Raw genomic sequence first — 14,529 nt, 5'->3', positions numbered from 1 at the left:
GCTACATGAGTTTGGACATGCCTGTGTATTGCTACATGAGTTTGGACATGCCAACCAAATTACATACCAATCAGAGATTAAATGAAAATACAGAAGAAAATAGATCTTAATCATGGAACTGCTACAGTGTTATTGTGGAATGAGGATTCGTAATAATTATGTGGTTTCTTTTCAAGAAGTGCGGCCTCATAAAACTATTCTTCTGCTGACTGTTTTCCTCCTTCATATGACCTTGATATTTTCAAGTCTTTATGGTGATCATCTTGCGTTCTTGTTAACTCTTTACATCAAGTGATTTCAATCCTTGCCAGGAGTAATTTCTATAATAAAAATTTGGTTTTAATTCAAAAAGCAAAGCACATTTTAAAATATATACAATTTTATTTTTGTTTAAAAATCTTTTTTGTTTATAGACGGTCAAAAATGATAAAAATGAAATTTGATTTGCATTGTTTTTTTTTTTTTTAGGGTTTTTTTTTATGCTCGTGGTTTCATTGTTGGTGTCACATTTTTAGAATGGAAAAGTCGTCGCAGGAAAAACACTTGAAGACAACTTGCAGATATGATGACGATGCACTGCAATATCGACCAGTACTGCACGTATTTGTTGTTTCCCATGATTGTGTAGTAATCCAGCATGACATACATCCGGCTGGAAGATTGGTGGATGACGGCATTCTTGATATTTTGCTGTAAGGTTTGCAGTGACACCTGGTGGAGAGAAGGAGAAAAGGAGCGAGAGATGAAAAGTACATTTAGAAAAGATGGATTTTATTAAATGCATAAATACAACTTTTTTTTCCTTCAACAAACATACACATGTGGAGAAAATTAGAATGCCTGCTAGACGCCATCGTCAAGTTTCTTTAGTTCCGCTGTACAAGTGTTTATTAAAACAACCTGACATGAGAATACTTTACCTTACAATGCTGACTAAATATTCCAAATATCATCCTCATGCAGTCCGTCAATCTTGATGACTAGTTGGGGCCTAAGTGCTTTATCCTTCGGTCACCACAGGACTTTCCGCTTTGGTTCCAAACTTACTTGCGCAGTTTAGGTGCAGTATCTGTTGCACATCAGATAGCCACCCTCTGAACCGCCAATGCTCATTCCAGGGGAGCGAACCCATAGTTTCTGGCCGAAAGTAATCTTAATGAGATAAACAGTCGCCCTATTGTGTCCGCTACTATGCCTTTTCTTTCTAGATGAGGTTCCATAGCCTTTTAAGGAAAACAGCAAGGCAGCAGTAGGATTTGAAGTCAGTTCCCATCTCTTAGCCTTTTGCTGTGATAAAGCCCACAAGGCAGTGGTGTTTGATTTTGGGGTTGGTTCCCCTAGTCTTCGCCCAACTAAGAGCACCCACAAGACAGTGGGGTAGGGGTTGGTAGTGTGCCAGGGCATGTCCACACATTGGTGGGCCATAATACACTACCTCTGGGGTCCCCTACTACTCCGAGATCTCCTACACATTTAGCTGTAGGAGTCTTGATAATGGAGGCTAAATATTTCAAATAATATGGTATTTAAAGCCCAAATAATATCCCCCTCAGGTGTGGTATGGTGCACTTCTAATGATGTTGATTAAGTAACAGCATTTAGTGGGATACTCCACCAGATGAGATGAATTCTTGTCTTGAAATCTGGATAAACTGAGAAAAAAACAAAAAAAAAACTATAACATAGTTAAGTTTTCAATTGAGGAAAAGAAAAACTAATGTTTTTCATCGGCAGCAGCGATCCTTCGTATTTCAGCGATGGAATGGAATAGAATATACTTAACACCTGTGGCGGAAATATGAGGCCAACCCAATCGCCATCTTAAAAGGCTTACTACACCTGACACATATGTAGGCTGCCTCAGCAAATGGAGGTATTGGCTTCAGTTTGTGTAATCCCTTGTCCATCCACAACAGTATATATTTTTTTCTAACGGTGTCGGCCTTTTCTCTTCCAAATGTTGAAGCTACAGATTGAATTCTTTTTGATATTTCCATATCTATAGTTTCATTGTTGGATATGGTACTGCCTTAGTTGGTGAACTTGTCTACTTCGGTCAATGGGGTCCCATCTAGGAAAACTTTGCAAAGATTCAACTTTATGTCATGGGTTAGGACGTCTGTTTTCTTGATGTTGACCATTATTCCAAATCGTTTTGATGTAACAAAGTAGATTTTGCATTACGAATGAAAGTCGCAAGTGCTGAATTGTCTGCAAAGAGAAACTTTTGTATCAGTTGTTCCTGTGTCTTATTCCATGCTTTCAGGCACCTGACGTTAAAAAGGTCTCCATCACTTATTGGTTCACGCATAAAGATCATCAAGTTCTAGCAAGTACACCATTCCACACCTGAGCCAAAACTTCAGCAAAAAAAATAGTGAATAAATTCGGCATAAGGATGTGTCCTTGTTTTACAGTGTCTGACACTGAGTGGTTCAGAACATCCATTGCCACTGCAGATGTTGGCAGTCCTGCCATCATGGAAGCTGCCATTGCACTCTGATGAAGGTTGGTGAGCAACCGTAGTCACTCAATATTTTCCTAAACGTTTCTCTGTGAACCATGTCAAAAGCCTTGCTGAAGTCTACAAAAGTAACTATAAGAGGTTGATGTTGTTCAGCCAATTTTTCTTGTAATTGCCGTAGTGTGAATATCATATCTTGAGTGGATCTGAATCCGCACTGGTTCTCAGGAAAAATGTCTTCAGCCAGAGGTTGTAGTCAGAATTGTAGAATGTTGCCAATATCTTTCCTGCTACCAATAGAAGTGAAATTCCTCTATAATTTCAACATTCTGCACAGTCTCCTTTTCTTTTGTATATCGTCACAATAGTGGCATCCTCAAAATTCTGGGGGACTTCTGCTGTCGTTGACTATATGTTGCAGAATACTTGCAATAATTTATTTCTAAACGTCGGTCCATTGTGTTTCCACAGCTTTTCTGTACTTGATTCTTCTGATGGTCATGTTCAGTTCTTCTGTGGTTGATGGCTCGTCCATCTGATGCCTGACAGGTAGTTGTGAGATGTTTCTGGCACTCTCTTCAATGCTGGTCTCTGGCTTTAGCAGAAGGTTGAAGTGTTCTCTTCATCTTTTCATAATCTTTTGTTTCTTCATGTAAAATAAACTTCCATCACTATTCTTCACTGAGCCGAAGCAGACACTGTGAGGACCATATACTTCCTTCAAAACTGCAAAGAATGCTTTCGAATCATTTTAGTCTGCCAGATTCTGGATTTAATTCAGTCATTTCTTGGTCCACCAGTAATTTTTCATGGATTGCAGTTTCTTTGGAAGTTCAGATTTTATGCTCTTGTGTTTGTTTCTTCATTAGTTAGTTTCTTGTGAAACAGCAAATTCTTTTCACAAATAATTTTCATAATTTTTTCGCTGGTTTCATCAAACCAACCTGTGTGCTTCCTAGTAGGTTTGCTGAGGACGTCTGATGCAACAACATAGACTGCATTTTTCAAGGTTTTCCACTGTTCACTGTTAGTACCAGTTGATACCATTAGAAGATTTTCACTAATTGCAGTTATAAGCCTGTCCTTTTCATGTTGGTTTCTCAATTTCTTTAAGTTCAATTTCTTGGGGGGGGGGGGCTTTTTTCTTAGAGACAGAGGTTTCAGTTTGATTTTACATTTGACACAAATCATAAAATGATGAGTGCAGCACTTCATGCAACTCCCTACTTCTCTTCACTCAGCAAAAGGGTTTCCAGGCAAGTAGAACCTGCATGCTTTTTCTTTGAGTTGTCCCTGGTCAGTGAGACGACCTTTTTGCACAGATTTGAATAGATAGTTCATGTCTGAATAGAGCTGCTTGGTCATTGGAGCAGCTTGCAACACTCTCGTTCTTCAGCATGAGCACGATCATCACACCTGGACTGTGTATGACTTCCAGTTTATCAAACTTGCTTGTACACCTTCACTCGATCGCCACCAGTCTTTCTAACTTTCTTACTAACTTGCCCAGTGGTGCCAGCAATAGAAATAATAAAAATGAACCACCGACCTTTCCATTGGGTTAAATCCATACAAGGAACATTAAATCACTTACAATGGCCTCATGCCATTCATGATGCTGTCTTTTTCTTTCTTTTATTCCTTTTTATTTTTTAAATCTTTTCTTGTTACTCCTTCTTTTCTTTAATAAAGAATACCCTTGACTCACAAGACTTGAGGCCTTATGCCTTTCTTAGTTTAGTAAAATTCATGGCTCGCAAATACACAGAAACCTCATGTTGCAGGGTTCCCTTATGGGGTGATGTATACTGCCAACTCGAACTGCACCAAATTCATAATTTTATCTTTGTTCGAGATACAATATCCATTTATCTTTGTTGCTTCCATGAGGTAGCACTCCAAACTTGAGGTCTTGTACCACCCACCTTGAAGGTAGGAAAGTTCATATATACATAAAATTCTCATCTAGATAATTGATTCATTTCACAATTTGCTTTTCGCGTTTAGTTCAAACTGTTATTTCCTGTCCATTAGATATTGTCGGTTTTTCAGCACAAGACAATTTTGTGTCTTGCTTTCCCATTGGTGATGCAAACTGTGGGGAGTTCTTTCATCTTTGCTACTGTTTTCAGAAGTGAGTAGTTCCTCTTTCCTCTTTTTTGCAAGTACGTCTCTTGCTTATACATGCCAATACATTACCCAAAAATGGTTAAATTGATTGGCCGATTTTGATTATTTGATTCAAGGTTTCCTGAAAGCTCTGCCTGCTTATGTGATACAGCAGATTTAGACAATGGTGTAGAGCCTGATGGCAAGATGATCTGGTGACGCCTGGTACTAGGAACGTCACACTGTATAAGAATACTAGCGAAGGTGCCCAGCATTGCCCGGGTGTTTGTAAGTGTGTGTTGATCAAAAAAAAAAAGTGGTAGTAGGCAGGCAGGCTCGAACCCATACTGCGAAGGAGGAAAAGAATGTGAAAAAATAGAGGACAGTGAATTCAACGAATTGGTAATTAACTTTTGCCACAAAAGCAAATTAGACACAAGGTCGTTTTTAATGTTGAGGAAAACCAGCCCCCCCCCAAAAAAAAGGATTCCCCTACATTGACCAAGGACCAATTACAGAACAGATACCACCCGGCCAGAAGGCCAAGCGCCGGGCAGTTGCGTTTGATTAGTTTCGCTTTATTTATACGAAAAAGACAAAAACTCAAAACGAGGGAATTTTTTAAAACTCGATCAAAAAAAAAAAAGATAGAGACAATGTCTGTTTGCGAATCAGAGATATTACGATCTAGGAAGTATAAGAAAACTTCTCCCGGGATCTAACCGACGCAAGAAGCTCGATGCACAAAGCCTTTCGTGGACATACACAAACGCATTTTGCCTTTTGTCTATAAACTAGCAAGGGGTACCCGGCGTTGCCCGGGTGTTTGGAGGTGTGTGTGGAAACTCGGGGGGGGGGAGTAAAAAAAAAAGTAAGTATGAGGATCAAACCCGAACCCTTGAGGCAAAATTGTAAATTAAAGTGTGAAAAAAAAAACATGCGACGTTAACCATTGCTCCACCGCGACATGCTAACGGAAACATGCTTGAATTTATTTAATTACTTGGATTTAGCAAGTGCCCATTTTAATGAGTTAATGAGGTCAAGTTTGACTGCAGGATAGTACCTTCATTTACTGCTGAATGCTTTTTATCCCCCAAGATGTTATAGGAAAAAGACTAACCCACATGCGGTGAGCGACAAATGTTGAATATTTATCTTCCCGAAATCAAGCAAATTTAATAGACAGGCAAGCTTCGTTGTTAACTGTGAGATATTACAATTTATATGTGATATAAAAAGTTTTAAAAAGTTGTGAAGCGAGCGACCACTTCTCTGAAAAAGCCTTTTGTAGACATACAAAAAAGGTGAACACACATACATACATTTTCGCTTTTATATATCTATATATATAAAAGCGAAAATGTATGTATGTATGTATGTATGTGTGTTCGCTTTTTCTGTATGTCTACAAAAGGTTTTTTTCAGAGAAGCGGTTGGTTGGTTCACAACTTTTTAAAACTTTTTATATCACATATAAATCGTAATATCTCACAGTTAACAACGAAGCTCGCCTGTCTATTTAATTTTCTTGATTTCGGGAAGATAAATATTCAACATTTGTCGCTCGCCGCATGTGGGTTATTCTTTTTCCTATAACATCTTGGGGGGGAAAAAGCGTTCAGCAGTAAATGAAGGTACTATACCACAGTCAAACTTGACCTCATTAACTCATTAAAACGGGCACCTGCTAAATCCAAGTAATTAAATAAATTCAAACGTGGTTCCATTAGCATGTCGCAGTGGGGCAATGGTTAACGTTGCACATTTTTTTTTTTCACACTTTAATTTACAACTTTGCCTCAAGGGTTCAGGTTCGATCCTCATACTTACTTTTTTCTTTTTTTTTTACCCCCACCCCCACCCCCGGAGTTTCTGCACACACCTCCAAACACCCGGGCAACGCCGGGTACTCCTCGCTAGTCTATAAATATAAAAGCGAAAATGTATGTTTGTATGTGTGTTCGCTTTTTCTGTATGTCTACAAAAGGCTTCTTTCAGAGAAGCGGTCGGTCGGTTCACAACTTTTTTAAACTTTTTATATCACATATAAATCGTAATATCTCACAGTTAACAATGAAGCTCGCCTGTCTATTTAATTTGCTCGATTTCGGGAAGATAAATATTCAACATTTGTCGCTCGCCACATGTGGGTTTTTTCCTATAACATCTTGGGGGGAAAAAAAGCGTTCAGCAGTAAATGAAATACTATCCTGCAGTCAAACTTGACCTCATTAACTCATTAAAACGGGCACCTGCCAAATTCAAGTAATTAAATAAATTCAAGCATGTTTCCGTTAGCATGTCGCGGTGGGGCAATGGTTAACATCGCACTTTTTTTTTTCACACTTTAATTTACAACTTTGCCTGAAGGGTTCGGGTTTGGGGTCAATCCTCATACTTACTTTTTTTTTTTTACCCCCACCCACACACACACACCTCCAAACACCTGGGCAACGCCGGGTGCCCCTCGCTAGTATATTAGGAAAATGCCCATTACATTACATTTAGATGCTATATTCAAAATTAAAAAGAATTTTAAAAAATTTATTAAAAAAAATTGTTATTTTATTTACTTTTACCACCAAATTTTATATCCTGTTTACATGTAACTGCATAAAAAAAAGAAGAATTTCATTTTAATAGTAGTTGCTACAATTATAACATATTTTACTTTATTAATGAATTTTGTTATTTTACTTAATTTTCTTTTTCATATGAATGTATATCTCCAGAAATACATTTTCCAGATTGTTGGTGATGCACTACCCTCATCAGCAATTCCGTAGGGTACCTTTTATATCATATCACCTTAAAAAGCTTTTATATCATATCACCTTAAAAAGCTTTTATATGATATCACCTTAAAAAGCTTTTATATGATATCACCTTAAAAAGCTTTTATATCATATCACCTTAAAAAGCTTTTATATCATATCACCTTAAAAAGCTTTTATATCATATCACCTTAAAAAGCTTTTAAATCATATCACCTTAAAAAGCTTTTAAATCATATCACCTTAAAAAGCTTTTATATCATATTACCTTAAAAAGCTTTTATATCATATTACCTTAAAAAGCTTTTATATCATATCACCTTAAAAAGCTTTTATATCATATCACCTTAAAAAGCTTTTATATCATATCACCTTAAAAAGCTTTTATATGATATCACCTTAAAAAGCTTTTATATCATATCACCTTAAAAAGCTTTTATATCATATTACCTTAAAAAGCTTTTATATCATATCACCTTAAAAAGCTTTTATATCATATCACCTTAAAAAGCTTTTATATCATATCACCTTAAAAGCTTTTATATGATATCACCTTAAAAAGCTTTTATATCATAGCATCTTAAAAAGCTTTTATATAATATTACCTTAAAAAGCTTTTATATCATATTACCTTAAAAAGCTTTTATATATCACATTAAAAAGCTTTTATATGATATCACATTGAAAAGCTTTTATATAATATTACCTTAAAAAGCTTTTATATCATATCACCTTAAAGAGCTTTTATATCATATTACCTTAAAAAGCTTTTATATCATATCACCTTAAAAAGCTTTTATATCATATCACATTAAAAAGCTTTTATATCATATCACCTTAAAAAGCTTTTATATGATATAACCTTAAAATGCTTTTATATCATATCACCTTAAAAAGCTTTTACATCATATCACCTTAAAAAGCTTTTATATCATATCACCTTAAAAAGCTTTTATATGATATCACATTAAAAAGCTTTTATATGATATCACCTTAAAAAGCTTTTATATCATATCACCTTAAAAAGCTTTTACATCATATCACCTTAAAAAGCTGTTACATCATATCACCTTAAAAAGCTTTTATATCATATTACCTTAAAGAGCTTTTATATCATATCACCTTAAAAAGCTTTTATATCATATCACCTTAAAGAGCTTTTATATCATATTACCTTAAAAAGCTTTTATATCATATCACCTTAAAAAGCTTTTATATGATATCACATTAAAAAGCTTTTATATGATATCACCTTAAAAAGCTTTTATATCATATCACCTTAAAAAGCTTTTACATCATATCACCTTAAAAAGCTGTTACATCATATCACCTTAAAAAGCTTTTATATCATATTACCTTAAAGAGCTTTTATATCATATTACCTTAAAGAGCTTTTATATCATATCACCTTAAAGAGCTTTTATATCATATTACCTTAAAAAGCTTTTATATGATATCACATTAAAAAGCTTTTATATCATATCACCTTAAAAAGCTTTTATATGATATCACCTTAAAGAGCTTTTATATCATATTACCTTAAAAAGCTTTTATATGATATCACATTAAAAAGCTTTTATATCATATTACCTTAAAAAGCTTTTATATCATATCACATTAAAAAGCTTTTATATGATATCACATTAAAAAGCTTTTATATCATATCACCTTAAAAAGCTTTTATATGATATCACCTTAAAGAGCTTTTATATCATATTACCTTAAAAAGCTTTTATATGATATCACATTAAAAAGCTTTTATATCATATTACCTTAAAAAGCTTTTATATCATATCACATTAAAAAGCTTTTATATGATATCACATTAAAAAGCTATTATATCATATCACCTTAAAAAGCTTGTATATGATATCACCTTAAAAAGCTTTTATATCATATCACCTTAAAAAGCTTTTATATGATATCACCTTAAAGAGCTTTTATATCATATTACCTTAAAAAGCTTTTATATGATATCACCTTAAAAAGCTTTTATATGATATCACCTTAAAAAGCTTTTATATGATATCACCTTAAAAAGCTTTTATATCATATCACCTTAAAAAGCTTTTATATCATATCACCTTAAAAAGCTTTTATATGATATCACCTTAAAAAGCTTTTATATGATATTACCTTAAAAAGCTTTTATATCATATCACCTTAAAAAGCTTTTATATCATATCACCTTAAAAAGCTGTTACATCATATCACCTTAAAAAGCTTTTATATCATATTACCTTAAAGAGCTTTTATATCATATTACCTTAAAAAGCTTTTATATGATATCACCTTAAAAAGCTTTTATATGATATCACATTAAAAAGCTTGTATATGATATCACCTTAAAAAGCTTTTATATCATATCACCTTAAAAAGCTTTTATATCATATCACCTTAAAGAGCTTTTATATCATATTACCTTAAAAAGCTTTTATATGATATCACCTTAAAAAGCTTTTATATGATATCACCTTAAAAAGCTTTTATATGATATCACCTTAAAAAGCTTTTATATCATATCACCTTAAAAAGCTTTTATATCATATCACCTTAAAAAGCTTTTATATGATATCACATTAAAAAGCTTTTATATGATATTACCTTAAAAAGCTTTTATATCATATCACCTTAAAAAGCTTTTATATCATATCACCTTAAAAAGCTGTTACATCATATCACCTTAAAAAGCTTTTATATCATATTACCTTAAAGAGCTTTTATATCATATTACCTTAAAGAGCTTTTATATCATATCACCTTAAAGAGCTTTTATATCATATTACCTTAAAAAGCTTTTATATGATATCACATTAAAAAGCTTTTATATCATATCACCTTAAAAAGCTTTTATATCATATCACCTTAAAGAGCTTTTATATCATATTACCTTAAAAAGCTTTTATATGATATCACATTAAAAAGCTTTTATATCATATTACCTTAAAAAGCTTTTATATCATATCACCTTAAAAAGCTTTTATATGATATCACATTAAAAAGCTTTTATATCATATCAACTTAAAACGTTTTATATGATATCACCTTAAAAAGCTTTTATATGATATCACCTTAAAAAGCTTTTATATCATATCACCTTAAAAAGCTGTTATATCATATCACCTTAAAAAGCTGTTATATCATATCACCTTAAAAAGCTTTTATATGATATCACCTTAAAGAGCTTTTATATCATATTACCTTAAAAAGCTTTTATATGATATCACATTAAAAAGCTTTTATATCATATTACCTTAAAAAGCTTTTATATCATATCACATTAAAAAGCTTTTATATGATATCACATTAAAAAGCTTTTATATCATATCACCTTAAAAAGCTTTTATATGATATCACCTTAAAGAGCTTTTATATCATATTACCTTAAAAAGCTTTTATATGATATCACATTAAAAAGCTTTTATATCATATTACCTTAAAAAGCTTTTATATCATATCACATTAAAAAGCTTTTATATGATATCACATTAAAAAGCTATTATATCATATCACCTTAAAAAGCTTGTATATGATATCACCTTAAAAAGCTTTTATATCATATCACCTTAAAAAGCTTTTATATGATATCACCTTAAAGAGCTTTTATATCATATTACCTTAAAAAGCTTTTATATGATATCACCTTAAAAAGCTTTTATATGATATCACCTTAAAAAGCTTTTATATCATATCACCTTAAAAAGCTTGTATATGATATCACCTTAAAAAGCTTTTATATCATATCACCTTAAAAAGCTTTTATATGATATCACCTTAAAGAGCTTTTATATCATATTACCTTAAAAAGCTTTTATATGATATCACCTTAAAAAGCTTTTATATGATATCACCTTAAAAAGCTTTTATATGATATCACCTTAAAAAGCTTTTATATGATATCACCTTAAAAAGCTTTTATATCATATCACCTTAAAAAGCTTTTATATCATATCACCTTAAAAAGCTGTTATATCATATCACCTTAAAAAGCTTTTATATGATATCACATTAAAAAGCTTTTATATCATATCAACTTAAAAGGTTTTATATGATATCACCTTAAAAAGCTTTTATATGATATCACCTTAAAAAGCTTTTATATCATATCACCTTAAAAAGCTGTTATATCATATCACCTTAAAAAGCTGTTATATCATATCACCTTAAAAAGCTTTTATATCATATCACCTTAAAAAGCTTTTATATGATATCACATTAAAAAGCTTTTATATGATATCACCTTAAAAAGCTTTTATATGATATCACCTTAAAAAGCTTTTATATGATATCACCTTAAAAAGCTTTTATATCATATCACCTTAAAAAGCTGTTATATCATATCACCTTAAAAAGCTTTTATATGATATCACCTTAAAAAGCTTTTATATGATATCACCTTAAAAAGCTTTTATATGATATCACCTTAAAAAGCTTTTATATGATATCACCTTAAAAAGCTTTTATATGATATCACCTTAAAAAGCTTTTATATCATATCACCTTAAAAAGCTGTTATATCATATCACCTTAAAAAGCTGTTATATCATATCACCTTAAAAAGCTTTTATATCATATCACCTTAAAGAGCTTTTATATGATATCACCTTAAAAAGCTTTTATATCATATCACCTTAAAAAGCTGTTATATCATATCACCTTAAAAAGCTTTTATATGATATCACATTAAAAAGCTTTTATATCATATCAACTTAAAAGGTTTTATATGATATCACCTTAAAAAGCTTTTATATCATATCACCTTAAAAAGCTTTTATATCATATCACCTTAAAAAGCTTTTATATCATATCACCTTAAAAAGCTGTTATATCATATCACCTTAAAAAGCTTTTATATCATATCACCTTAAAGAGCTTTTATATCATATCACCTTAAAAAGCTTTTATATCATATCACCTTAAAAAGCTTTTATATCATATCACCTTAAAAAGCTTTTATATCATATCACCTTAAAAAGCTTTTATATGATATCACCTTAAAAAGCTTTTATATCATATCACCTTAAAAAGCTTTTATATCATATCACCTTAAAAAGCTTTTATATCATATCACCTTAAAGAGCTTTTATATCATATCACCTTTAAGAGCTTCCCCTGACCCTAACCCCAACCTGAAACTAGCAAAATCAAATTGTTTCATTAAACATGAGAAAAATTGTTTTCTTTTTCCAGAACAAAAACTTTCCAGTCTTCATCAATAAAAATACTCCACACATATATACTTCCCTGTTCCCTATATAATGAGGTTTCTAGTTACATCTTTTTAGTTGTTCCCATGGAATTCTATTTTCGTAAGCTTCCTCTCTCTCCGGCAAAAAAAAAAAAAAAATGGATAGTGATTAAAAGTCTTGACTGAGTGGCTAACAAACAGCATAAACAAACTTATTGTTCTTTTAATGATAGTGTCTAATATGCTCATTAGGTATTTTCCTCTAACATTAAATGAATCAATTATGTCATTCAGATAGAAAAAGGAAATGAATGAAGCAAAATGGCAATAAAATTGTAAAACAAATATAAAAATAGAAAATAATAAAAAAAAAATAGAATATAATTTATTTATAAAACAAAACAAAAAATATAAATCAGAACTCAATTCATAATAATTTATTATCGAGTTTGTTTCTTTGTTGTTGCTTTTTATTTTGCTTTTTTTTTTTACAAGGGCGTTTTAACTTATCAAGGTCTGAAAGCCACTTGAAGATTGGTGTACAGTGAGACAACACCACAGTGATCGTTAATGGGGAAAATTGGGTAGAAATTTGATAATTCAAAGGGACATCTCAACAAAAACTTGTTTACATTGAATACAACCATGTTGTAGTCAACTGAAAAGCAGGCCAGCAAGATAGAGTTCCACAGACAGGCAGTTCTAGGAAAGAAGTTTTGTTACTGGAATTTGCGCTTAGATTTAGGCATAGATAGAGATGCGGCTCATCTGCTATCCCTTAAAAATGCAGATTCTTCTTTTTTAAAAGGATTACATGTTCATATTTTTTTTATCTGTTTAGTACTTCTGCATTTTATGAACCATGCAGATGTTCAAGTTAAATTCAGTTTTTACTGTATCTTTTGTTTATGAAATTATGTGAAAGTATAGAATAGATAGGAAAGCCCCCCCTTCCCACATTAAAAATGGGTTTCTAAATAATAAAGTTATTCTTTTTGCACTGTCCATAAACTGCAGAAGTAGCGAATGTTTTAAGTGTTTGCTCCCCACCCATTTATATTTGAAATAGAAAACAAAAAAGTGAAACAATTTCTGTGATTTTGAATATTTTGTGTTTTTTTTGTTTTGTTTTTTCTGTTTTAAATCTATGCATTTGTTATCCTCACATTTTTTTTTTTATTATTTTCCATTGAGTTTACCCTACCCCTCCTTTCCCCAGAAAAATATCTGGAAAAAAAAATTCCCCCCAACTACATCCATCATGGTCGATATTGTTTTGCAGGTAGTCATTAATTTCACCACCGTCACCACCCAAAAATTGGATCAGTAAAAAGAAAATGGTGGCACAATGATTAAATGTGGCAGCCATTTTGAATACAATTTTCTTTTTGATGAATGTGCATGCGAAATGGTAAAGTCTTTAACTCCCTTCCCCCCATTTATATTTGAAACAGAAAACAAAAAAAAAAAAAAACTAATTTGGAGTTTTTTTTTAATGTTTCTTTACTGTTTTTAATTTATGAATTTGTTATCATCACTTTTATTCAGCAAAACACAAGTATTTTCCATCATTTGGGTTTACCCTACTGCCACCCTACCTGAAAAAAATATGTAAAAATGCTTATTACGGTCGCCCTCCACACACATCACGATCGATATTTTTTTTCATTATACTTTTGGTTGACTACCAACTACTAAGAAGCAGATCAACATATGAAAAAAATCGTGGATTATTTGTGGCATTTAAACAGTTTGTGGGAACATGATGAGAATTAGCAGCGAAACCGGATGTTAACGCATCCACCATGAGAGATAAAATGAAAAATCGTCTTTTGCACATCGCTCCACGCATCGCTTCCGCTTGGGAAGAAAAAAAATAAGATAACCACAAAATAATTATCGACCAATGGCAGAGCTCCACGCCTAAAATAAACACCTCAAATATCGCAGTCGCTGGGAGCCGGTTTGCCACTATAAAATGAGGGTGTTTG

The 14,529-nt window shown here is 31.9% G+C and overlaps 1 protein-coding gene across 1 annotated transcript in view; it reads right to left on the bottom strand.

The window, feature by feature from the left end:
- Positions 1-361: 361 nt before the first annotated feature.
- LOC145261132 (transmembrane emp24 domain-containing protein 5-like) overlaps positions 362-14,529 on the bottom strand; it is an 86,128-nt gene continuing 71,960 nt past the window's right edge. The window contains exon 4 of the mRNA XM_080119398.1: positions 362-711. Within this exon, the coding sequence (XP_079975524.1) occupies positions 478-711 (234 nt within the window). The 3' untranslated portion in view covers positions 362-477. The remainder of the gene's footprint in view (positions 712-14,529) is intronic.

Source organism: Euprymna scolopes, chromosome 37, assembly GCF_053919585.1.
Source record: "Euprymna scolopes isolate OS-2025 chromosome 37, ASM5391958v1, whole genome shotgun sequence".
NCBI classification, from domain to species: Eukaryota; Metazoa; Mollusca; class Cephalopoda; order Sepiida; family Sepiolidae; genus Euprymna; species Euprymna scolopes.
The sequence above is the reverse complement of the archived record's forward strand: the minus strand, read 5'-3'. Positions and strand labels throughout refer to the sequence as shown.